This window comes from Lissotriton helveticus, chromosome 10 (genome assembly GCF_964261635.1).
Source record: "Lissotriton helveticus chromosome 10, aLisHel1.1, whole genome shotgun sequence".
Taxonomy (NCBI): Eukaryota; Metazoa; Chordata; class Amphibia; order Caudata; family Salamandridae; genus Lissotriton; species Lissotriton helveticus.
Genome location: NC_136071.1, coordinates 630,837,586 through 630,864,568, shown reverse-complemented (window position 1 = coordinate 630,864,568; position 26,983 = coordinate 630,837,586). Strand labels below are relative to the sequence as shown.

Here is a 26,983-nt window from a genome sequence, read left to right as displayed (position 1 = left end):
AAAGAAGGGGTGCCATGCCATATGGGGAACTCATCGGAGACCACTTCATTGATTTGTACTCTGGCTGTTGGATTGGAGTAGAGAACCCGTACAAGGTCACGGAATTGGGGTTTGAATCCTGCCATCTCCAGCACAGTTGTAAAGTTCCCGCAGTCTAAGGTGTTAAAAGATTTTAGAAAGTCAACCAATGCTAAATGAGGGGACAAGAGGTGGTGATGTGCCAGTGCCACCTGGAGTCGTCTCAGACAGTGTCTAGTGCTCCTGGCGGGCATGAAACTACAGTGGTCTGGACAGATCAAAGACCAAAGGACCCGTCATAAATGAAAGGCAGGAATAGTTGCAAAACTGTTATCCTCACTATTTATAAGGGATATGGGGTGATAGCCGACACCAGAAGTCGCTGGAGGAAGTGTTGTAGGTATGATCACAATCATGGCGGTGTCAATCGCCCTGGGAAAGGAGACAACTTTTTCTGCTTCCTTTTAGAGGCTTAGGAGGTGAGGGGTGATAATGGCTCTATACTTTGAGTAGAATTCTATACGTTACCTGTCCAAGCCAAGCATTTTGCTAGTTGCCATCTGCGAAATGGCCTTACCTACTTCTTCCGCCGTGATGGCTTTCTCTAGTTGCTGGGACTCAGAGCTTGAAAGGTGAGGCAGTGGCACCTCACCTAGGAGATGAGCAGCCATTTCATCCCCAGGATGCAGAGAACCTGTATAGAGTGATGAGTAATAGTCTGCAAAAGCCTGAGCGATGGCCGATGAGGAACAATGGGTGTGACTGTTCCCATCATTAACCTCTGCGATAACCGTGCTGGCAAAGGGCTGGAATGTCAACCAATACAATAATTTTCCATTTTTATCCACCCACCCATACACCTGTGCTGTGGATGTGTGCCAGATCTATTTTTCTGCTTCCACTGAGAGAATTTTAATCTCCTCCTGAATCGGCACTAGCTACCTGGTGGTGCCTGTGCGTGGTAGAGAACTGCAACTTTAGGTGAAGGGCCTGAGACTCTACCTGTGTGACACGCTGGTCTCTCTCTCTTTCTCCCCCTGCCTGAAGATACTCTTCATGTGTCCTTTGACGGTTGTCTTGCACGCATCCATAAAACACCCAGTGATTGCACCGACCCAGGCTTTTCCTGGAAGTAGCGCATGATCTCTTTCCCTACAAAACCTCTATAGGTTCCATCCCGGAAACAACCTTTGCAACGCAACTTTTACAACGCACTACCATTACAACGAAACTTTTACAACGCAAAAACCATTACAACGCATGTATTTACAACGCATGTTTTTACAACGCAGGTACCTTTACAACGCATACCATTACAACGTAAGTATTGGTAAGTATATAATTATATTAAATATGTTATATGTTTGGGTTTTTTTAAGGGGTATTTTTAGGGTTCAGGGTCAGTTTTTAGTTTTTGGGTAAAGGGGTATTTTTAGGGTTCAGGGTCAGTTTTTAGTTTTTGGGTAAAGGGGTATTTTTAGGGTTCAGGGTCAGTTTTTAGTTTTTGGGTAAAGGGGTATTTTTAGGGTTCAGGGTCAGTTTTTAGTTTTTGGGTAAAGGGGCATTTTTAGGGTTCAGTGTCAGTTTTGGGTTTTTGGGTAAAGGGGTATTTTTAGGGTTCAGGGTCAGTTTTGGGTTTTTGGGTAAAAGGGTATTTTTAGGGTTCAGGGTCAGTTTTGGGTTTTTGGGGTACAGGGTATTTTTAGGGTTCAGGGTCAGTTTTGGGTTTTTGGGGTACAGGGGTACAGGGTAAAAATAAAGTAAAATTAAATTTAAATTAAATTATTTAAATGAAATTAAATTACATTAATTTCAATTAATTTACATTTAAAACATTAATATATACTTACCAATACTTACGTTGTAATGGTATGCGTTGTAAAGGTACCTGCGTTGTAAAAACATGCGTTGTAAAAACATGCGTTGTAATGGTTTTTGCGTTGTAAAAATTTCGTTGTAAAGGTATGCGTTGTAAAAGTATGCGTTGTAACGTCATACATCCGTTCCATCCTGGAGATGCCAAGCATTGAGGTACCACATAGGATGGCGGACTGTGTTAGCCTCTCCACTGTGGTGTAGAATCAGGGCATGATCAAAGATCTCATGTGGGGAAATCTGAACTTGAGATACTGAGAGTGCATCTGGGGCAGGTATGAAGAGCATGTCAATGCGGGCCTGGGCACGATAAACAGCAGATGTGTGCGTATATTGGCGCTGTCTGGGATTCCAGATTCTCTATATTTCACAGAGACCAAGAGCTGTTACCCATTTTTGCAGAGACCTGGTTCTATTACGATGGATGTTTGAAGGGGGGCCAGTGGAAACCCATTGAGGTAGCCCTGCCACCAATTCAATGAGTGTGGTCAGGAAAACCTCCAAAGCCATGGAGGGCGTATATGCGTTCAAGATTCAGTTGGCAGCCGTCTACCCGCAGCATCAGGATGCAAGGGAAGGAATGCTGGGCATAGCGCAACACTGCAGAGCCCTTGATCTTGTCGAAAAGACCATTATTGTTCCTTGACATAACACAGTAGGAAATCATGGCGGGCCTGAATGATGGATTAAACCCAGATCTTTGTGGCTGGGGGTGAATGATTGCATTGTCCAGCATTCTGTCCATCAATTGTTTCTTTTGCATGTGTCGCCCTAAGTGGGAAGGGTATGCCCGGACGTGGGTCCCATGCTCACTGCACCACTGGATTCAAGCTAGCCTGGCTGGTGAAGGGCTAATCCCTGAAACCGGTCCTAGGATGCTTGTTTCCGGTCCAGAGAGGACCTGACTTGGGAGTTCGGGCTGGACAGTTCCCACAAGGAACAGGGTCAAGACTGATTTGCATATGGCTGGGTCCAAACTTGGGTGGTGTAGTGAGCAAAAAAATGATGGATTAAACCCAAATCCTTGTGACTGTGGGTGAATGTTTGCATTGTCCAGCATTCCGTCCATCAATTGTTTCTTTTGCATATGTCGCCCTAAGTGGGAAGGGTATGCCCAGACGTTGGTTCCGTGCTCACTACACCACTGGATTCAAGCTAGCCTGGCTGATTAAGGGCAATGCCCTGAGACCGGTGCCGAGTATAATACCCTATGCAGCGAGTGATCTCCCATAAGCCGCCACTCGACCGCGTATGCCGGATCAATACGAGCATGTGTGATGCCTCAGAGTATGAAAGAATGTCCGACAATGCTAGCCCCCCACAATAGGTAGATGAGAAACACGTCCACAGGGCCACACGCACCTTGCCCCCTTCCCACAAGAACTGCCCAAGAGCCACATTAACTTGCGGCGAACCATCGGGGGGGAAATCAGATAGGGGTGGTCTGCAACTGATAGAGAAGACGGGGAGCGCGACCATCTTAAATATAGCCAATCTGCCATATATGGTCTGGTGCATACGGGACCAGGTCTTAATATCATCGCTCCCAGGAAACTGTGGGCACGTCCAATCTAAATACACCGAGGTATTTTAGTCCCCCCGTCGCCAATTGGATCAACGATGCCCAGGCACCCAGTCCCACCCATCTCCAAGCATCCACAATGTAGATTTACGGGGGTTCATATACAATCCAGAGGTCTCCCCAGAGATTTGAATTAATGCGCAGGAGCTGTGGTCCCATTCTATCCACATTCGTGAGGAAGAATAGGACGTCATCAGCGTATAATGCAATCCTATCCGACGGCCCCTGTGCCCATTCAAATTCCAAGCACCTGCGCATCCATTCACACCCACGCGGCCAGAGGCTTCATTGCGAGGGCAAATAAATAAGGGGACAGGGGGCAGCCCTGTCTCGTTCCCCGACTGATAGAAAACGCGGAGGAGGCTGCGCCAGCTATCCGCACCGACGCTGTGAGGTCCGTGTACAGGAGGGTCAAATAGGATATATATTTCAGTTTAGCGTATGTAATAAGGCAAAGAGGTACACCCAGCTAAGGGAGGGAGTCAATCGCCCTATCCATGTCCGCCCTCAATGGCGCCGCCGGTTCACCCAGTCGCTAGATGGCCGTCACTGCTACATGCGCCCGCCTAACGTTAATCCTGGTCCCCCTCTGAGGCATAAAGCCAGGCAGAGTAGCAATATGAGGCAGCAGGCGATTCGCCAGAGCCGTAGCCAGAATTTTAGCCTCTACGTTCAAGAGAGATATGGGACGATATGATGCGTGTTGATACGGTGGCCTACCCGGTTTGTGAAAGACAACCACCTCTGCTTGCCTCCAATCTGGGGAAAGAAAGCCCCTTTTTCGTGCCAACTCCACCGCCGAGCAATAGTGAGGTCCCAACTGCAAAAAAAGTACAGTTTGAAAAATTCACTAGGAAACCCATTGGGCCCCAGAGCCTTCCCGGAATTAAGATTCCCCCAGTGCGGCGCCCAACTCCTCATCTGTCAGCAGGATCTCCATCTCCTCTCTCACCTCATACGGCAGAGCCCTGGGCAGGAGGGAGGTCAGCTAGGAAACGATCTATTGTGACGGCCGGCAAACATTCTTTGGGGGCGTATAAGTCTGCATAATATGTAGCAAAGTTCTCCTCTAGGGCCAGTGGATCTGTGAGCGGCTCGCCTGTTGAGCCCAATATGCCGGAAAGGGTCTGGGAATGGCAGAGTCAGTGGAGCATCTTGCTGGATTTATCCCCCCACTGATATACCGTGCTATGCGTCGCCAACCAGGCTTGCCGGGCCTCGTCCAGCAGTAGAGTAGCATAATTTTGTTGGGCCAATAGCAATTGCTGTTTGACCTGGAAGCCTCTGGCCTCTCGGCCCAGACGGTCAAGATCTTCAATGCCCGCCTCCGCCTGTAGAAGCACCTCCCTATGTGCTCTGCGAGCCGCTGCGCACCAGGAAATGTCTGTTACCCTCAGAGTAGGCTTCATTGCCTCCCACAACGAATCGTCCCTGGACACTGACCTCACATTGACTCTCAAATACCTGAATATGGTGTCGCTCATGTGTTCTCTATAGTCATCATTTTGGAGGTGACACACCGAGAGGCGCCACCGAAACGGCTGCCTCTTCCGCCCTATCTGTATGGTGAGGGCCACCGGGGAATGATCTGACAGGCCCCTCGGAAGAACCTCCGCCGCCTCCACTCTATTCACCGCTACTCGGGGGACAAAGAGGTAATCAATTCTGGAATAAGAGTCGTGGACCGCCGAATGATATGTGAACTCCCAGCCATCCCTGTGCAAATGACGCCATGTATCCACCCAGTCGAGCCCCGTCACTAAAGAATACACCCTCGTGGTGCGACTTTCCTTCCAACGATCTTTGGCCATATCCATCACAGCATTCCAGTCCCCGCCAACCACAGACACTCCGTCCGGCATATCTACCCAGAGAGTCATGAGACGCTCCACCAGGTTCCACCGTAACGGAGTGGGGCCGCACACACTACCCAGCACCTGGGACTCCTTCCTCACATTGCCCTGCAGGAATAAATAACGCCCCTGAGTGTCGGTCCACTGCTTGACGTGTGTATAGGGGACTCTATGGTGGATCAAAATCGCCATCCCCCATGACCTCCTCACAAAACCTGAGTGAAACACTTGTTGATACCCCTGCCTCCATTGTTTTATATGGGGTGATGTTGCAGTGCCAGGGTTTGGCCATTTGTGGTGCTAGACATACTACTATTTTTTATGTCGAGCCTTGGCAGTGCATGCGCTGCTCTGCGCTGCATTCTGTATTAGAGTATGGACTTGAAGCTTTGTCCACTCTCCGTCCATATTTTTAATTGGCTTGTGTCTTTGTCGTTTGTAAATGCTGGCTTCTGATTCGGTAATCGTCTTGTTAGTCCCACCTTAGTACCGCCTTGTCTACATTTGTAACCTCCCATGAGGACTGGCCCTTTTACGTCTGTTGATACAAGGTCTGTGTTATTTAGTCTGTAAGCACTATTTTCTTTAGTGAGTTTTGTCCAACTGCAGGCACGATGTGCTTTCCAAGCAGCCAGGACAATGGCGGCCGCTTCTTTGCAATGCAATAGGTCTCGCATTTAGGAGAGTTTGCGCTATTGGCATTGTAAATGACAATATCTTAAACTTTCGCAAATGCAAGACCTATTGCTTTGCAAATATTTTTGGGGGAGGGTATTTCCAAGCGCTGATGGTAAGAATGGCCAATACCGCACTTTCAGTTTAATGGCGGCTGCGCCCCTTTCTTTAGGGGCAGATCAAAACCTCGCAAATCCCAGACCTATTGCATTGCAAATGCTTGTTTTTTTAGTAGTAACTTACACTTGTAAGCTAGGCTCTAACCCCTTTTTCAGGCAGTGAGACATCTAAGTCGACACTTTTGAGTACATTTTGTGAATAACCGAAAGGAGTAAACTTACTAAAAAGTGTTAAAATAAATGTACATATGTACATTACTCACAAGTGTAACTTATCTTTGTAAATGACCCCAATGAAAAGATAAAATTGAGAGACAGGAGGGCTAGTTTCAGCAAAGTGTGAATAAAAATCAGTCTTTTTAAAATATTGTTAAATACGTTAAAATTCACTTTAAAAAGGGATATATTTTAATCTTAAAAAGTTCTAACCAAAATAGGTCGTCAAGGGTTGGGAAGAAGGTTAGAGCTGCCGACTTGAAACCAGGTTCGAATCCCGGCCACGGCTCATTTTCCTGTTATTCTGGTCAAATCACTTAATCGCACCGTGACAATATTTTTTTACAAATAAAGTAATGTCTGAGGTCTGGCTCTCATGTAAAGCGCTCGGCTGCAACTGGGCCCAGTTCGCACTATATAAAACTACACAAATAAATGGCGTGTTATACTGGTGTTAATTCCCTGTGCATTTCCAGGCTGCCGAAATGCACAGCAGGTAAAAACAGGATGCAGCACAATTCATAACTGGCCAAACGTTGACAATGATTATTCCTGGGCAAATCACAAACAGAAAATAAGTGGTGTCACTGCACATCTGTGTATCTGCCCAGACCCGATAGCTGTTTATTCGTACTCCTATCGACAGCATTTTCTCCTCTCACACAAAGAAGCTCCTTCAAGGGAAAAAAAATGGAAACAGAAGCAGCTGTTACTAAGGAAACGGGCAGGGAGAGCTCGTGGTTCGCTTTCAATAGTTTTGCTAAGCACACTTCAGTTACCCTGTTTTGCCGTATCCCCCGATAATTTCGCGTGTTTAATTAATAAGAAACTGGAAGTGCCTCGTTAATTGTGTTTAAGTCGTATCTTGCTTCTGCAAAGCTATCTGTAATCAAACAATGGCGGTGCTGGTTCTGACGTGAGAGGAAAAAGCCTGGTGCTGCCTTTGTTCAGTGCAGCCTGCACGAAGTTCTTTTATGCGCGCTGACACTGCTGCCATTGTACTGCGAGCCTGAACAAGTGTCACTACAATTCGCTTCTATAAAAACTATTCACATTTCTGTGGCAGTTTTCTGGTATGGATCCCTCTGCCCGAAGAAACTGTATACAAATACTATTTAAAGCATTGCATGTGAACCGCTGATGGGTTATGGGGAGAAAATCCTGTTTAGAATTTAGTAGCTTGATCATCTGCAGTGCGCTGCTTTAAAATGTATTTCATTGTAACTCGACCGTGTCTGTCTGAAGTATTCTGCAGCTGGAAATGGGGGCGGGTTTGAAACTTATTTTAAATAAAGTGTTTCCGGAAAGATTAAGGACACATTGCTGAGAAGTGGACCCGCACTCTCCCTCCCAGCTAAAAATGGGGTTTTAGTCAAACTCGTGCATGTTCCATGATGGGACTTGTCAGCCCGTACTTATAAAAGGGAAAATACAAACTAAAAGTTCCAGAATGCAAAGCAACGTTGCTTAGAAAGCCAGGACTGATGGAAGGTATCATACATAACAGTTGCCCTCTTGGTAACTATGTACACACCTTATAATTCATCAGTTGAAGAATGAAAATCATCATGTCAAAGCTGTAATAAATAAATTTCATACAAGCGGAGAAGGGAGATGGTGGCTTTACTTTCAGTAAACATTTGAACACATATTGCAGTACAAATATTATTTTTCAATGTATGTCTTAGTTCAGCTTTCTGTTGATTCTTAACTGTTCTATTTGCACAGGGCGTCCATGTTTCCTATTATCGCTACTCATTTTTGCTAATATTCTTGGTACATCAAGGTGCTCCAGAACTCAAACTCCATCTAATCTTTATTACATCTCACTTATTTTCCGTAATGGCATTGCATAAGAGGGTGATTCAGAGCTCCAAGTTTTCTTGGGTCAATACTCGAGTGGTTCTTGTAGTACAAAGAGTTTCTTTGAATTCGGCACCCTTAGTCCTGATTTTATAGTGAAATGAAGTGGTGATCAACTGTTAATTATGTTACTAATCATGCCAGCCAATGTGCTTTTAGTTTAACACTGTTGCAGAAGTCATATTTGTAATAATTTTGACATGTTACGATTTAACCTAATCCTTAATTGTAGCTGTAATTTCTTCTGGCAAAGTCACCCCTCTTTGTAGGACTGATGTGTTTGCATCTGAGGAGCCTAGTCGCAATGTCTGAATAAGCAGCACATTTACAAATGGTTCAGAAAAAATGGCTTATTTGTCTAATTATAATATGATACCAAGCTACTGACTACTCTTGAGTAAAGTTTCACTGTTACGTGAAATTCAGAACTAAGGGGTGATACCTGTGTGCATGTTGCTTGCAAGTGCATATATAGTGAACATGAGGCACGCATATGGTACCAGGACTGTGTGTGTGAGAATATGTGTGCGTGAGAGAGTCTGAGTACTGAAACCACCACCTGGGATAACTCTGGGTGTCCCTGGTTGTAGCACGGCACATGATGGGGGAGAGGAAAGCTTGGAAGTGTGTTACCTTAATTCCTGTAGGTGAAAGAGGGTGAACCCGAAACTGAAGTGAGCAGGATGGACAACAGCACTGCCTTTAGAAATAGCATGAAGTCCACATCTCTCCACACATGAAAGCGTTGAATTGGCTCCCGCTAGAAGCCAGATCCAGTTGAACTGGCATGCATAACACACAAGGCCCTATACACAAACTCCCCTGCCTATCTGGCACAGAAACTAGTGGTATCTGGAGGAAGCAGAAATTCCCGGTCCGCCAGAAACCTCTCACTCCAGCCTGCCTTTTTTCAGGAAAAAAAGAACCTACAATAGGGCGTTCACTGGGGCCGCACCAAGAATTTGGAACTCTTTCCCACCCGACATCAGAAAAATCCCTTCTCTCGCACGCTTCAAGAAGGAGGCGAAAACCTTCCTCATGGGTAAATTCCTTGTTTAATCCCTGTCCTCACCCACGACATTTTGCCTGACGAATCTAAGACTATCACTCCCAAAAGAAGCTAAGACTATTGCCTCCTCCCCTGATCAATAATTATCCCGCAAAGAATATGAGGGCCACTGTTTTTTACTGTTTCTAACTATGATTGTTATCATTTACATGTGGGAGTAAGGGTAAGATGTGTTATTATTTCTCTGCATTTTATGTTGGTTTGTAGACCTTGTATACCATGTAAAGCGCTCTGATACCCTCACGGATCAAGTTCCCGCTCTATAAAACACTAAAATAAATAAATAAATAAATAATAGTTAGCAAGAAGCTGCTGATTAGCTGTTCCTCAGCACTGCCATTTTGGTAGATGGTAGAGATGAGGAAGCTTCCAGGCAGGAACTCCCCTTTGTCTGTTTCAGGAAGGATAATAACATCCAGATACAGTTATCTCACACTTCATTTTGCCTCTGTCTGTTGCGAGTACACCTATTTGGAATCAGTCCTTTTGCGGTCTGCTATGCAAGCTATCAGTTTGCACAAAGCCTGTGTCTGGAGAGCAGCCTGAAAATTATATTTAAAAATAAACCAACCCAAACCAGTTCTGAAGTATAAGGCAGTGGATTCACATCCCATCTGAAAAATATGTATAAACGTGCCACCCAAACCACCCGACTTTGTTCCAGTCACATGTTCTACTCGACCAAGAAAGAGAGTTCTCTGCAGAATACTAGAAGAGCTGCTGTGTTACCAGGGTAAGTGTCTATCTGACAGCCTGTCCCCCAAAGGTGAGCAGACATCACATGTGGTCAACGCTTTTTACTGGCGGAAATGAAGATCTGCCTGTAGAGCCTAGAAGACTGTGTGCCTACTGATGGAGTGGAGAAGTGTGCCTAGCCCTGTAGGAAGAGTGACTGTTCAGGAGAAGCAGCAGAGCATGTTCCTGGCATGAGGAGCATCCTGAGGAAGTTGTCCACCATGAAAGAGTGATCCAGGGGTCCTCCTGATCTCACCGCATAGTTATTTCAGGTACGATTAGATGATATTGCTGCTAACTGCTCTGAGTTGACCCAGATAATATTTGAAATACCACTCAATGTTTAAAATGGCATCTCATTGATTCTCACAACCTTGAAAAACTTGTGAAGATATATTTAATGCATTCTCAATATTTGAAGCAGGAACTCAAAATCTCCATGGTTCTCAGCTAAATTCCGTGACAGAGCCCTACCAAAGTAATCTTAACAAAAAAAAACACAATGAGACATAAACCCAACACTGGCCTTGCCCATGCAACAGCAACAGAGCTGCAAGAAAAAAACAACGAACAGCAGTACAACTGGAGGCCCTGGCAGCCCAAAAGAAATCCACAGTGTAATGCAAATGGTAAACATTTAAGGCCAAAGTTCAAATTATCACTTAGAAACACTTGAGTTGCAGCAGATAACAACTGAAGATTTTCTTCTGTGGATTCAAGGTTGTGAAACTCGCTACCCACTGCTCTCAGATGAAAACATTCTTACCATATTTTGGAAAAATAAAACCTCATGACCTGTTTGTTCAAGTATCTGATCATTCTCACCTACTTTATAGCCCAGGCTTCCCAGTACAGCTTACCTCCCACTGGCATCCTTGCCACCCACCCCCCTCGACTTAATACTGCATGAATGCAACATAGATTACCAGGGAGTACTGAAAAATAGTAACATATTTTTGCACCATTAAATAGAAGATACTCCTTGTATAAGTGAAACTGCAGCATACAGATATGGTATTGAGAAACTAGAAACCCATAGCACGTGTCACTAATTCTCTAGTGGAAAAATAAGAACTGGAGACTTGCATGTATTAAGGCCTGAGACGCTTTGCCTGTTGCACAACAAAAGCTGTTTCCAAGATGGGATTCAGCTTGTGAGCTTCAGTCATCGTCACCAGTGACGGTGTGAGAAAATAAGTGTAAATAAAGCTAGCGGTAATACATTGGGAAGTGAATGGCGAGGAACAGAATTGGAGTATGTGGCAGTGAGCAAGAAAAAACAGGAGTGAGGCTGGTCGTTTTTGCCAATAATTTAGCTGTAACTGAATTCTAAATGTCTTGAAGCAAAGGCTATACTTCAAAACATTATAAGCTCTATTATAAAATGTTTGGTATTTTTCCATAAAATATCTTCATTATTTTTATGTTTTCATTCGTTAAAACAGTACACAAACTGTTCCGTCAGTACAGTACATTGGTGTCCCCAGACTTGAGTTTTCGCCATAAGTCATTTTCTCCCTTTGCATTTTCTCAACCATAGGCAATATTTTTAGTATTACTGCAGAGCAGCATGCTTTATGTGACTAATAAGTTCCAAGAATGTAATGTTTTTGCAGTTGAGTTCACAAAAAGGTCATTCTATGCCTGTAAATTCCAAGGATGTGTGGCTGATTCTCTAATCCAGAAGAGAGTACGAATGTCATAATACCCAAATCCTATGCACTTTGGTTTTTCCATGTTTTGGAGAGGGTTGGGGCTTTTGCTTGGGCACGTAGAGAGTGGTTATGGGCTGCCTCCCTTAGGTTGAACCTGACTATGAGGTATGTGCTCTCTCTGTGTTCTATACTGAATACAATATTAAAGGTGCTCTTAACCAAATAATCGATAACATGCATATTGTATCTGAAGAAGCCTACAAAGAAGATTGGATCAGCTGCCCCAGAAGCCTGGAACTCCCTCCCCATCCGGCTGAGGTTAGAGCCTGATCATATGAAATTTCGAAAACAGCTTAAAACCTGGCTCTTCTAGCCAGCTAAACCCTCCAACTTCCTGTAACAATTGGTCATGAGGTTCCTTTTTGCCTGCTAGCGCTCTGAGACATTCGGGTGATTTATGCGCTTTACAAATGAAATAAAATGGAAATGGAAAATGCACATTCTAAAGCTATTAGTTAAGAACTATTGCATTCTAGAAGACATTTGTGAAAAAAGAACACATTTTTGTGTGATAATGTTGCGGCTACAATACTGCATGCATTTTTTTTTATTTTTATGAATTTGAATATGTATTAGAAATACTTTCTTTTTTATACCAACGATGAAATAAAAACATGTTTCATCAAAAAAGAAACAGTTACAAAGAAATCATCAAGTTTCAATAACTGTGGGGTTTGTGCTTATATTTCTTTTTGGATGCCAACCCTGTTTCCCAGCTTTAAAAAATGTTTTAAGTCTTAAAGATCTTTTTCAAAATCTAACACATAAACAAATGAGATTCAGACAGCAATGATTTTAATAAAATTAGGCTTCCTATGTTTGCTGTCCAAATGGAGGAAACATAGGGCCTTATTTAGGATGTACAGAGTATACCATCCGCCAAACTCTTAATATGAACCATACTATTTTAATCCCGTTGTCAGTTTGCGCAAGAATGTATTATGGCATTATCATGTCTCAAACAAATCCCTACTGTAAGATAAGTTGGGGTTTCCAAAATTAATATCAACCACCATTATCACAAAAAAGGCTGAAAAGGAAAAATTTGAAAAACCAGTTTATCTGGAAATGCAGAGAAAAATTTGAGATTTGTAAATATATTATGCTTGGAAGGTACAATACCTGCATTTCGAAACTTTTCCACTAACTCGTGCCGAAGGGTCTTTTCTATATTAAAATAATCTCCGTCTTCATCGACGTTTTTGAGGAAAAGAGGGATATGCTGGAAAACGATTGCATGCTTGCACTTATGCTCTTTGGCCTTTGCTAGCTGGGCTTCAAGCCACTGGTCGTGAGCCTCTCTCAACTCGCCACATTTGGAAGAATCGAAGAACAACTGGGAGTTGAGCACGAGAAAGAACACTCCTCCTACCCAAAAACTGAAATAGTCATCTCCCCAACTCTTACAATAGGCAGCAATAGTGTCCGGTGTTGGCGTGTTACCGATGTCATGGTTCCCACTGACAAAAACCAAAGGGACGTCTTTACTGATATTTTGAAGGACATTCTTCAAATCTCGCTCCTGCTCATTTTGCCATGGAGTGCCTGTAAAACAAGAATGTTAATTGTTATTGGGTTGTTATAAACTATTTATTGTACACAAAGGTCTTTAAATGTTTACTTTTATTTTATACCTATTTTTTACGCGGAAATAGAACAAGGCAGTGCAAACATTATTATCCATGTAAAATTACTTCAAATAGTTGCACTACAATTATATACCTTTATAAGTTCCTGGTAATATTTTTTTCTAATAGGCTAGGTATCGTGTTTTCTGAAAACACTGGGGTCACACCCGGTAAATTTACTAACCCCAAAAGAAAACTGTGACTTTTTCATAGAGGAGACCTGTCAGATGTCTCCCACCACATACTACTGAATTAAGCTTGTATAAGGAAGGGAGTTAGGAGCCAGACAACCTCCTACCAACATCAGATTTGCAAAGGCCCTCCCTGAAACACCAAATAATTACACACACGAGAGTTGGTATTTTAGGTTTTAAATCTTTTTATTGGTTTGTAAGACAAGAAGGACAAAAGAAGATGCATCAAGCAATACTGCCCAGCTCGTGGGCCATAAGCAATCAAAACGCTACATAGTGCATCAAGAACAATCAAGAAAAACAACCCAACCTCCCCCTTGTTCACCCTTACCCCGCTCTCCCCATCCCCCCACCCCTGTTGATACCAAGGAAGTATCTAAGCCTGACAACTAGCAAATTAGTGGGCCTGATGCTGGGTGGTATATTGCGATAGTGCAGTGAGGTGCAGTAGGCGCAGGCACCTAGGGCAGGTAAGTTCATGAAATTCGGAGCATAAGAGGGCGATAACCGGGCGCCACAATCCTGCAAAACATGCTCCCTCACCCTGGAGAGAGAAAGAGATACGCTCCATACCCAGCACGTACCACAACCTGTGCAGCCACCCCTGTCTCGAAGGTGCCCTATCTGAGTCCCATGTTGACAATATATTCTGTAGTGCCGCCCCAAGGGCTATACCCATTTGCCGCTCCTTGCAGGATTTGACGGGAAATGTAAGCCTATCAGAGATTGCTAAGATGGTGTATTCCGGAAAACGTAAGATAGTGGTATCGAAGTGTTGGTCTATCTCATCCAAAACCTGTGTCCAGAAGGCCTTAACCGCATGCGTGCGGCCGTTTTTCCCGCGGTATGCGGCATTTTTCGAATTACCGCGTTACATGACGAGCTCAGCTCGTCATCAGAACACGGTAGGTAACGCTGATGACGAGCTGAGCTCGTCATCAGCATGGAAGGGGTTAAGAATGGGACATACCCATAATATGTGAAACAGGGTGCCTATGGCTCCACATCCCCTCCAACAGCTCGAGGAACGGCTGGGGTCACTCTTATGCAGCATGGGGGGGTCCCCAGTATGTCGCTATCTTGGTAGCAGACTCTACGCTGGAGATATTGTGCGCTGCGTGTTGGGCCCTATAATGAATGTCACTCTATTCTTTCTGGGTCAATGTCTGCCTCAGCTCTGCCTCCCACTTTTTCTGGCCTGCAGGTTTGGTTGCTTTTTCCGGGGGGCTTAGGATGTGATAGAGTTCTGTGATTAGTTGTTTGGTACATTACTTGGAAAGCAACCATCATTCATAGGGGTTAAGCCTTCTCTAAGCTCGCTGGTGCACCAGGAGTTACATCACCCAGTGCCGTATCTGCTGATAGTGGTACCGCTCAGTTTCGGGCATGGCAAAATCAGATCGAAAATCTTCAAAGGACATGGGACCCTTTTCATTAAAAAAACGTCCCTATAGGGGCGTGGCTAAGAGGGCGAAGATGGCGGACGTGGCTTGCTAGAGCTCCCGCCAGGCCGATAATCATCCGTGCATTTATCCTGGCTTCCGGACCCATATCTCACCCCACACCTACGGCGGAGGTAGCGGCTGGTGAAGGGAGCCCTCCGGTGAAAGAATCGGGGTACCCGGTACATTGGTGGTGGAGATAACGGCGGAGGCATCCCGGGGCCTACATCCATCGTGGACAGCCGGGGCCTCGAGTTCGGCGATCCCCGGCCGGAAGCTCCCGGTGTCGGCTGGCCGATGAGACGGCGGGACCCGCGTTTCGGGACCTGTGCAGTCAGCGGAGCGGTGAAGGGAGGTGTAAAGGAGCCCCACAGTGGTGGAGAGTGTGCCAGCGCCACCGGAGTGCAGTGAAGGGACAGCGGCCTACTTCGGGCTACTGAAGCCGGGGACTCGAGTTTGGTGACCCCCGTCGCCGAAGGTACAGCGCGAATAAGGCAGAGGCGGGCGGCGGCGAGACTGTTGTTGGTGGGGGCCCCCCGAGTTGAGACTTTGCACACGACCTGGCCCGGGGGCTGGTGGCCTGGCCTGGTCTTCTGGGGTTGGACCCCCCCGGTGTCTGCTCCCCCGGTGCCAGTACCCTGGTGTGAGAGAGGAGAGGGGGTGCACACGGCGTACATTTGGGGCCCCGAGCGAACTGTGGAAAAGGGGAGAGCCTGACTTGCAGGCGGTGGAGCTGGAGCCTGCGGAGAGCCTCCATTGACCGCCCTGGGGTGACGAATCGAGGTGTGGGGGACCCCCAGTCGTCCGCTGCGAGTGTTTGGCAGAGGTCGGTCAAGGTTGGAGCCACCTGGGAGCGGTGACCCTGGGCTCGGTGGATTGCCCCATAGCCCCCCATGAAACCCCCCTCCCCCCCGTGGAGGACTAAAGTGGTCAGCGAGAGTGGTGCAGGTGCGGAAGACCGGCATGGACTGTTTTAGTGGTGGTTATTGGTGACGTGAGATCCATCACTGAGCGGTCTGTGACTGATACGGAGGCGGGAGCCCCGGATAGTGCCGGACCATGACCAGAGGGGGGGGGGGGGGGGGTGGGCCTGCCAAGCAGGGACCCATTGACAAATATACAGGTCCAAGTGGAGGCTCCGGAGCGCCCGGTGGTCAGGGGTCGGGTCCCGACAACGCAGCGCTCATGGCGGCCATTACGCAGTCCAGGGACATGCTAGATGCCAAGATTGGGGCAGTTGGGGCGGACGTGACCCTATTGCGCCAAGACCTGCGCAACGCCGTAGCACGGATAACAGAGACGGAAGCCCGGATTTCGGTTGTGGAGGACGATGTGGGGACCCTGAAGCGGAAAATGGCGGCGATGGAAAGCATTCAACGGGGCCTGGCACTCAGGGTGGAAGATGCGGAAGGGCGGGCACGCAGAAATAACCTTCGTTTTGTGGGCTTTCCGGAGGGCTGTGAGAAGGGACACATGGAACAATTTTTGTCCCAGTGGCTGGAGAGTTGGCTCCCCCCAGATGTCCTGTCCCGCTGTTTCGTGATTGAACGCGCCCATAGGGCCCTGACGCAGACGCCGCCGGCGGGAGAGAGGCCCAGACCAGTGATCGCTAGACTTCTGAACTTTCACGACAGAGACACAATATTGCGGGAAGCCAGGGCCAAAGACTCCCTTCTCTTTGAGAACCAGAAAATCATGATTTTCCCTGATTATACCAGACTTGTACAACAGCAGCGGCACTCCTTCATCGCCGCCAAGGCGAAACTCCGAGGCCTAAAAATCCAATACTCACTGCTCTATCCAGCTCGCCTTCGGGTGGTCTTTCAATCCCGCACTCACTTTTTTGACACGCCGGAGGAAGTCTTCAAATGGAATGACGAAACTGTGAGCGTCAGGCCCCATGCTCAACCTGGATTGAACCCGGGACGCTCGAGAGACTCATCGCAAGACCGAGGGGACCAGACGGCCCGGGCCAAATGGAACAGACGATCTCGATCTAGAAAACGCTCTGCTTCTAGGAATGGGTCTCCCACGGTGGAGCCCGGCGACTCCGATCAGTCTGGCAAGGGCTGATGAGACACAGTGGGACTGCGCGCACTGCTGTGGATGTCGTGGGCTCCAAATGGAGAGGAACTATACTCTAATACTTTACTGTATTGATGTTTGCCTGCTGCACCTCTAGTTGTGGCTTGTATGCTTATCTGTTATTGAGTGGGGGGTGGGGTGGGAGGGGTTCGGGGTGCTCCTGGATAGGGGCTACTTGCCTCCTACGTTAGTGGGAGTTGTCAGGGGAGGGGGGGTTCATATTGGTTGCAGGGATAGTTGGGATCCATTGGTATGGTTGGCCTTGGGCACTATGTTTTGGGCCCGAGGATACCCAGGCCGCGACAGATACTTCAGAGTTCTATGAGGTATAGGGGTGGGGGGCACGAGGGGAAGGGGGGGTGGCCCTGGGATGGGCTGGTTGGGGTTGGGGTGGGGGGGGAAGCTGTTGTTGTTACGGGGCGTGGGGGCAGATGGGGGGAAATGCACGTGATTCCTAATGCTTTGCCAATGATTGTGATGTGTGCTCGGGCGTGGCGCTGGAGGCCAGATGCGTCCATTTCATTCGATTATGGCTGACACACATGCGAGTGATAACTTGGAATGTAAGGGGGATGCTCGATAAGATCAAGCGGGGCGCTATCTTGCGGTGGGGGAAGAGGGAGGCTGCGGATGTACTTATGTTGCAAGATACTCACATGATGGGGACGAAAGTGCTTAGCCTGCAGAGGTTTGGCTATCAGCAAGTTTATCATGCTGGATTCTCGAGGGGGTCCAGAGTGGTTGCTGTGTTGGTACACCGCAGGCTGGCGTATGTCCATGAGAAGCAGTGGTCTGACCCACAGGGTCGATACATTTTTATTAAGGGGATGGTGGGGACTGAACCAGTGGTCTTTGGTAGTGTTTATGCCCCTCCCCCATTGCAATGGTCCCTGTCTGAGAAGTTGTTTGCAGTGTGGGCGGACATCCCGGAGTCCTTGGCAGTGCTGGGAGGATATTGGAATGAAGTGATGGACGTATGTATGGATCGTCGGAGATTGCAGGGGGTGTTGACAGCGGCTGCCCCTACCAGGTTGAATGCAATGGTGGAAGGGATGGGCTGGGTAGATGTGTGGCGCCATATGCATCTCAGGGCGCGAGACTTTACGTATGTATCGGCAGTGCATGGGTCGTTTTCACGCCTGGATTATATCTTTGTGCCCCATGCTTTCCTGAACAGGGTGTGGGAGGCTGGGATCCTACCTAGAGGATTGTCAGATCACTCCCCGGTGGCCGTTAGGGTGGGACTACAGAGGGCACGTCAGCCGTTCCGCTGGAGAATGTCCTCATGGCACCTTCAACAGGCCGACTATGTCCAACACCTGCGAGGTGCGATTGCGCATTATTGGCAGGAGAATCTGGTGGAGGGGATAGATGCAGTAGTGGTTTGGGAAGCCATGAAGCCCACCTTAAGAGGGGTGGATATTGCATGGTGTGCGGCGGTGCGCCGTAAGCGTAGGGAGGCCATCACTGAGGCAGCGGCGCAGGTGGAAAATCTAGAACATCGGTGTCGGGGGGGGTGGGGATGAGTTGGCGGTGAGGCTGCTCCTGCAGGCACAACAATCATATGCATCTGTGTTGCTGGGCGAGGCTCGGCAAGCTTGGCTGGCCACGCGGAGAAGAATCTACCAATGGGGAGACAAGTCCTGTACTATGCTCCATAGGCTGTGTCAACGTACCTTCCAGCCGATTACGCTTCCGGGCTTCACCGACCGAAACAGCGTGGTGATCACGGACCCGTCGGAACTGGCAGCGAGCTTCGCCCATTACTATAGGGAGCAATATGCTCCGCGAGACTGCCTCTCAGCCGATGCGATCGATAAATTCATTAGAGACTTGCCTCCGAAGACGGTCTCAGATGAAACCAGGAAAGCGCTAGACCTCCCCCTTACGGCGGAGCAACTGGGAGATGCGCTGGGACAGCTTAATACGGGGAAGGGACCGGGACCGAGTGGCTTCCCGTGCGAATTCTATAAAACTTTCCATCTCCAACTGGGGTCCCACTACCGAGCCACGCTGGAGGTGGCGCGATCACAGGGTAGACTGCCTGCTGATTGGCGACACGCCGAAGTGGTGGTCTTTCAGAAGCCCGGCAGGCCCCCGGACAGACCGGATTCTTATCGCCCGATCTCCTTACTCAATATCGAGGCCAAGCTGCTGGCTAAGGCCCTGGCGAACCGACTGCTTCCATATGTGACTGATCTGGTCCACCCGGATCAAGCTGGCTTTATGCCACATAGGGCGACAAGGCATAATATCAGGCGGGCACAGGCAGCGATAGATGCCATGAGGGCCAAGGGAGAACGTGCGGCCCTACTGCTAGCGGATATAGATAGAGCCTTTGATTCGGTCAGCTGGAATTACCTGTTTGCGCTCCTGCCGCACTTAAACTTGGGCCCGGTGTTTGTCTCCTACGTCAAACTGCTCTATACCGATATCACGGCGTCTGTGCGAGTCTCCGGGGCGGTCTCCGAGAAGTTTCCGATCGGCCGCCGGACCCGACAGGGATGCCCGCTCTCTCCATATTTATTTGCATTAGCGATGGAGCCTCTGGCCTCTTGGGTACGTATAGACGCGCAGATGCGGGGCTTTGAATGGGGTGGAAACATCATCGACAGAATCGCATTATATGCAGATGATGTCCTCTTCTTTCTAACAGATCTGCACAGATTGGGCCCCCGAGTTCTAGAGATCATGCGTATCTTCGGGGAGGTCTTGGGCCTGTGTCTGAACCCGCGTAAGTCCACTCTGGGGGTGGGGAAGGCGGAGTGGTAGCGGACCCATGGGCAGCGACATTGCAGGTGGCGGCCGGGGGACTGAAATACCTGGGAGTGTTCCTCACTGAATCCGCTGACGTCGCGTGGGAACGCAACGTGGTACCGGTGTGGGACAAAGTTCAGACGGATATCAAAACATGGTCTCGAATGCCTCTTACCATATTTGGCAGATCAGCAACCTTCAAGATGGTCGCGCTCCCACGCCTCTTATACCAGCTACAGAACCACCCCCACCTCATTGCGCCCCAGTGGTTTCGCCAGGTTAACTCTGTTCTGAGCCGCTTTCTCTGGGCTGAAGGGGCTGCTAGGGTGGCGTTGCGAACGTGCTTCCTGTCCACATACTGTGGTGGACTGGCTACGGCTGATCTGTTGTCTTATTATCAGGCCTCCCACTTGTTGGTACTTAACGAGTGGTGGTACGGGGACAGAGGAGACCCAGCCTACGCCCTGGAGCGCTCGTTGATGGGCGATAATACGCTGCACACGATCCTATACTCTGCCACATTGAGGCGCGAGTTGCCGAGTACCGCGCAAGTAGTCTTTGTAGTATGGCGGCAGCGCTGCGTCGCATGGGTTGGTGGGGCAGATTAACAGCAGAGACTCCGTTATGGAAGAACGGGAGGCTCCCCGAGCTGGCCTCGCTGAAGGGGTTTGGTGGATGGGATGCGGTTGGGATCTCGTCGCTAGGACACGTACTGACCGGGGTCACCCTCAAGTCCTTCCAGGAGCTCAGTACTGAGTTCCAAATGCCCAAGACCCAATTCTTTCGCTACCTGCAGCTTCGCCATGCCCTGGAGCCTATTATCGTGGGTCTGGAGTCGTTGCCGGAATTTAGCCCATTAGAGGCGAAGGTCTTCATGGGCGACCTGGGTGATAAGAAAGTGTCCAGAATCTACCAAACACTAGTGACGCACTGCTCTTCCTCCCTACTTCCCCTGAAGGAGGCCTGGGAGAGAGACGTTGGACCCTTAGATGAGGATGATTGGAGGGAGGCGCTAGAGTCCCCGAGAGGGACGGCTATAGCAATACGACTCAGGCTTATTCAATTTAAATACCTACACAGGGCCTACTACACCCGGGAACGATTGTGGAAGGCGGGTCTGATCGTGTCACCGGAATGTCTGCACTGTGGAGCCGAGAGAGGTACGCTGCTGCACACTGTGTGGTCCTGTGCTGGCCTGAATAGATTCTGGAGTGGTGTTTGGGGATGTTTGTCAGAAGTGTTGGGATGGGATCTGCCCCGCACCCCCCGATTGGGGCTCCTTCATGTACTAGAAGGTGTAGGGGGGAATATGTATAAGCGCCACCTGCTGTTTCTGGGGTTGGTGGTCGCAAAGAGAGATCTAACAAGGGCGTGGAAGGGAGTGAGAGCCCCCCGCTGTGTGCATGGAAGGCGGGTCTGGACTACTTCATGGGGTTGGAGCGCCCAGTGTTTGAGGCCAGAGGATGCCCCCGTAAGCACTATAAAATCTGGAAACGTTGGGCGGAGTATAGGGGGTTGCTTCTGGACCCTCCGGCAAACCAAGAAGATGATATGCAAGTGGAGGAGGACCCTCGAGCCCAAGGGGTTGCGCCCTATTAAGCGCACTAATGCCGAACACTGTCAGTTTGTTGTGATCACGTGCAAGGGGTTAGGGAGGGATAAGGGGTGGGTTGAAGGGTAGTTGGGTGGTAGGGGTGAGGGGGTGGGGGTGGGGGTGGGGGGTTTGTTTTCTCCTCTTTCATTGATTAGGCTATGCAACAATACTGAAATGTGTCATGATATGTGGTGGTGATCTCCGGTTGTGGGGAGCCACGTGCTTGCTTTGCCTAATCGATCAATAAAAATTTGTTGTGAAAAAAAAAACCATCCCTATAGATCTGCGGTCTTCCTTGTCCCTATGGTCAAAAGCTGCCTGATCGAAGACCAGTTTAAAGAAAGGGTTACTAGTGATAGGAGTGAGAGGCGATGGGAATGTGGTGAGGCCATTGCGTGTGGCCTTGGCGTCCCATGTGTTGAGATTGGTTCGCACTATATGGGAGCCATATAGTTCTGAACGTCTAGAAGCTCTGCAGGGAAAGGGAAACTTCAGCAGAGGCTGCCCAGCTAGTGCTCGCTCCATAAAAAGCCAGTGCTTCTCGGACTACAGTTGAGCCCACTCCAATAGGCAGCAAATTTGAGTAGCCTTGTAGTAGTAGTCTAGGTTGGGCATTCCCAAACCCCCCTCTTCTGGAGATCTCAAACTCATGTCCCTGCTCATCCGCGGTTTACCGTCCGCCTAAAGGATGAGAACTCAGCCTGAAGCTGCTTCAACATGCCCGGGGGCAGCCCGACAGGCAAAGTCTGCAAGAGGTATAGAATTTTAGGGAGTATGTCCATTTTAAAAGCTGCTACCCGGCCCCGCCACGAGAGGCCAAATGGGCACCAGTGCTGAGGGTCCCACCATATCTGCGCTAATAAACGTGTGTAATTTAGGGAGACAGTCTCTAGAGTTGAAACTGCCAGCATTATACCTAGGTAGGTGATGTTTTTTTGGTCCCAGTTGATGGGACATGCCTGGACGAGGGCAGCTATAGTTGATGGCTGCAAAGAGAAACCCAAGGGCTGTGACTTGGACATTTACTCGAAAGCCAGAGGTGGCGGAGAACGCCTCCAGTTCAGCGAGGAAGGCCGGGACAGATGAAAAGAACCCAGCTGATTCTCCTGAACCCTCTGGCCAGCAGCTCCATATAGAGGGCAAACAGGAGTGGGGAGAGCGGGCAGTCCTGTCGTGTGCCTCTGACAATCGGGAAGGGGTCAGATGTGAAGCCATTCACTCGAACAGTGGCCGAGGGGTGGCTTTATCCGCTGAGCACCCATCTGTGAAATCGACTCCCTACCCCAAACTGCTCCAAAGTGGTCTCTAAGAAGGGCCAGTGTACCCTGTCGAACGCCTTTTTGGCATCGACAGACAGCACAGCACGTTCCACTGGTTGGCGGCAAGCCTTGTCCAGGAGGTGGAGGAGCCTCCTGGTGTTATCGCTGCACTGTCTCGTCGCCACAAATCCGGCCTGACCTGGCTCTACTAGTCTAAGCATCAACGGGTCCAGCCTGGCCGCCAATAACCCGGTAAAGATCTTAAGATCGATGTTCAACAGGGAGCTAGGCCTATATGAGGCACAGTGCCTACCATCCTTGCCGGGCTTGGGCAAGACTACCACTGATACCATGAGCATCGTAGGAGGCTTGTCTGAGATGTCTCCGATCGCATTGAATAGCCGTGTCAGTTTTGTGGCTAAAATTGAGCAGAGAGTTTGATAAAAAATGGCTGTGAACCCAACCAGGCCGGGAGATTTAAGGAGCTTAAGCCTGGCGATAGCTGTAAATACCTCCACAACTCGAATCGGGCTATCCAAAGAGGTGATCTAGTCTAACAAGAATGTGTTATGCCATGGAAGTATACAGAGAAGTTCTGCTCTGGTATTTGCTGCGCCGAGTAGAGCTTGGCATAGAAATCCCTAAAGGCACGAGAAATATCTGCCTTACAGGAAAGTTCAGAGCCCCCCGCATCGATGATCAGTGGGACCGCAGCTGCGTGCGCAGTTTATGCGCTAACAAGCGGTCACACCTGTCTCCTCCTGTGTAGAACATATGTTTGAGACAGAGGGCAGTGTACTCCACTCAGCCCAGGTCCAGGCTGGCTAATTGAGCTTGTTCTGTCTTTAGTTGCCTCTATACCCTCTGAGGACATGTTCTTTTGTGGATCTCCTCTAGTTCTGAGACCTGCCTTGGGAGCCCCTCCCTTTTCTCCCTACGTATCCTATTGTCTGCGGAGGTTGTAGCTATTAAGTCGCCCCTAGCCACTAATTTGAGTGTTTCCCACAGGGATACTATTGATGTTTCTCGAGTGTCATTCTCAGCTAGGTAGTCCTTTAGTGTCTTAGTGAGGTGAGCAATAACTTCAGGGTGGTGAAGAAGTGTATATCTAAGCCTCCAAGAAAAGGATGAGCAAGAGGTAGGGGGAGATAGCAGGGTTGTGGTCAATGCTGCGTGATCATATAGCGCCTGTGGCTCGAAAACCAAATCCTCCAGCAAAGGAACGAGGGATCGGGACCCCATGAAATAATGTAAGCGGGCATAAGTTCAGCGGGCGTAGGATTAGAAGGCGTAGTCATTTGAATGGGGGTGGAGGTGACACCACACATCAGTTAACCCCAGGTCACGAAACCACCGCCGAGTACTGTCAGAGAGAGCACCAGGCAGTCCCTGCCTCTGAGCCGAGCGATCCTGCTGGCCGTCAAACACAATATTCAGATCACACCCCAAAAGTATTTGCATATCAGAGGAGCACGTCAAGTCCGCCACTGCTTCGCGTAGAAATGCCTACTGGCCCTCATTAGAAACATAGATGGTGCCTAGCATGAGCGGGTGTGGCACCACAGTCAAAGAAAGCGCCAAGAGCCTCCCTCTAATCTCTAGCACCTTTGCCCCCACCACCCTTGGGAAAGTGTGGGAAATGAGACTAGCAACCCTAGCTCTCTTAGTGGGGAGTGAAGAAAAATATTGCTGAGGAAAGGCCTTAGAGCGTAATCTATGTGTGTTGCTGTGCAATAGGTGGGTCTCTTGTAACAAGCAAATGTGAGCTCTGGAATTCTCCAAGTAAGACAGATGGCTCTGCATTTAATAGGGTTGCTAAGCCCTTTCACATTGAGGGTCAGGATTTTAATACTCATCCAGGCAGATAGTGGAGACGTGACACGAAATAATTGCTGTGGAGCAGATCGCGCATTCCCTGAATGGGGCCATGGGAGAAAGCGCCAATAGGGGCCTAGATAGGTGAATGTTGCATGCATGCAAGGAGGGCAAGAAATGCGCAAGGAAGAAGGGAGGGAACCCATTACATACAAGAGAAATACCCCAACTTAGCAATAACAATAAGGAAGAATGGCAAACAGTCAGTGTTTGGATTGTACTGCTCCCTGGAGAAGTAGTTTAGGGCACCTGTGGTCAGCAGCTCCCGCTTTTCCCAGGTGAGGCGTATACAAGTAAGTGAACTGTATCGAGTGGCCAGCAAGAATGATAACAGCAACTGTCAAAGCTTCTGCCTTGAAGTATCCAGTTACTTCGAAGACGCCCCTGTGAGGGACGCCAGGACTGCCTGACGTTCTCTGGGCATAGTGTCCGGGTCAGGGCGTGTTGACGGGCCAAGGGGTTTGATAGTGGTCCACCCATGACCGCTGGGGCATCTGCGCATTAGGTTATTCTGGAGCGACATGCCTGCTGTAGGGTCCTGAATGCCCAGAAGATTACAAGCAACAGAGAGGGATCGGATTTGCCTCAGTTCTCCTTTGAAATGAAAGATCAGTCTGAAGGGGTGTCCCCAGGAGTGGTAAAGAAACACAACGTCTATCCTTTGATATTCCTTATCTTTAAAAATGGGACCTGGTGATACCAGTCTCTTTAAATTCAGATAGCTTTTTAAAACCTGGCTTTTTGCTATCTAATTTTCCAGAGGTATTTCGAATAGAAATGTTGGCATTTCCACTACAATCGTCTTTCATAGCGCCTGGGAACTCAGTTTATGAGTGTAAGAACATTGTACAAATATACCATCAATCAAATAATGAGTGAGTTCCCCAACTACACATTTCTGCATTTTACTCACTTTGTGAGTCAGTTTTAAACAACAAGCTGAAGTTCCACATTTTTTCAAGTGTAAGTTAGACTTGTGCCCGCAAAAAAACTTTGTTGCGGCCAGTAATGAAACAGGACTTTTCCTACCCGTGTCCTCCGCCGCTCTGGTTCAGACGGTTTACATTTATCGAGATGAACAGAAAACATGAAAAACCCTCGTCTCAAATTGAACTGCTGCAGATCCGGACACGAGAACAAAAACAACACGTTCCATGGTATTGTAAAACAAGCATCATCTTTGAAAGATTGTTATGTTTTCCCTTTTCAAACATTTTCCTGCCATGTACTGCAGGATTCTTCGTTTTATCTCGTCTTCATAAACTCCATTTTTGTTTTACATTAAGTAGCTACAACACAAAGGAAGCATGAGGCCAATTATTAAGAGGTGGTTTTAGAGCAGGGTTTGGTGATTGTGACCATGTATTATAATTATAAGGAATAAAGTACTTTTGACAAATAACATACAAATGTTCTGTGTTACAGTACAAAGGATCACTCCTTTTAGCATCTCCCCTCTCGCATTTGGTCACTGAACACTTCAGTGACTTGCAATATCATGAGAATGTACCTTGCGGTATTTTATTCTACGGTAAACCTAATTCCAGCTCAACTAACGATAGCTTGATGACATTAGGGTTATTTACTTGTGGATTTATAGGCCTAGGCTCCAAAAACATACAGCCAAAATAAATATTAAAATGCGAGTGAAATTACAAGTTTTAAAATGGTTATATATTTTTAATAACCACACACTTCATGTTCCATAAAAGACAAGTATTTCCATTGGAAGGGACTGACACCTTGGAAATTCATTTGACCAAAAGGCTCAATACAATCCTAGCGTAGTCGAGGACCAAATCTTAAAAATACAGAATGCAAATATCTTTGCTTATACAAGAAAAATGGACAATACACGAGAATACGAGACAGGCTAAATTCAGAGTATCGGGTACCCATATCATTCATCCCAACTGTAGCCATAAAGCATTAGGTGTACCATGAGGGATATGGAACAACAATTTTTAAAATGTGCGGACGCAAGGCTTCATAGGCTAAAATCAACTAAATATGTCAACACAACAGTAGTTCCAAAACAAGTAAGGGTTAAGCCCACATATTTGTTTTTTGACCTGCAAATACAACTGAAAAGCAGCTCTAGTGACGAAATTCACTTCTTAAAGAATAATCTTAATCAATTTGTTTCTGCTTGCAGGATTGTTAAACACAATTCATCAAACCAGACTAAAATTCAAGAAAGCATGCGGTTCACCTACAATCATAACCAGAGGAAACCTTTGACACTATTCATAAAAACGTGTGCACCCTAGGACACTGCATAAAACAAGCATTGGCAAACACAATAGGCCTCACCTATGAGAGCTAATGGCTTTGCCAATTTTTTTTTAACCGTGTTGTACAGCTGTAAGTATAAAACAAGCATTTGCAATGCAACAGGTCTCACAACAAGTTTTTAGCTATGAAGCCCA

The 26,983-nt window shown here is 47.9% G+C and overlaps 1 protein-coding gene across 1 annotated transcript in view; it reads right to left on the bottom strand.

Annotated features, from left to right (window-relative positions):
* CPPED1 (calcineurin like phosphoesterase domain containing 1) overlaps positions 1–26,983 on the bottom strand; it is an 813,834-nt gene that overhangs the window by 253,774 nt on the left and 533,077 nt on the right. The window contains exon 3 of the mRNA XM_078663165.1: positions 12,843–13,265. Coding sequence (XP_078519291.1) covers positions 12,843–13,265 — 423 coding nt within the window. The remainder of the gene's footprint in view (positions 1–12,842; positions 13,266–26,983) is intronic.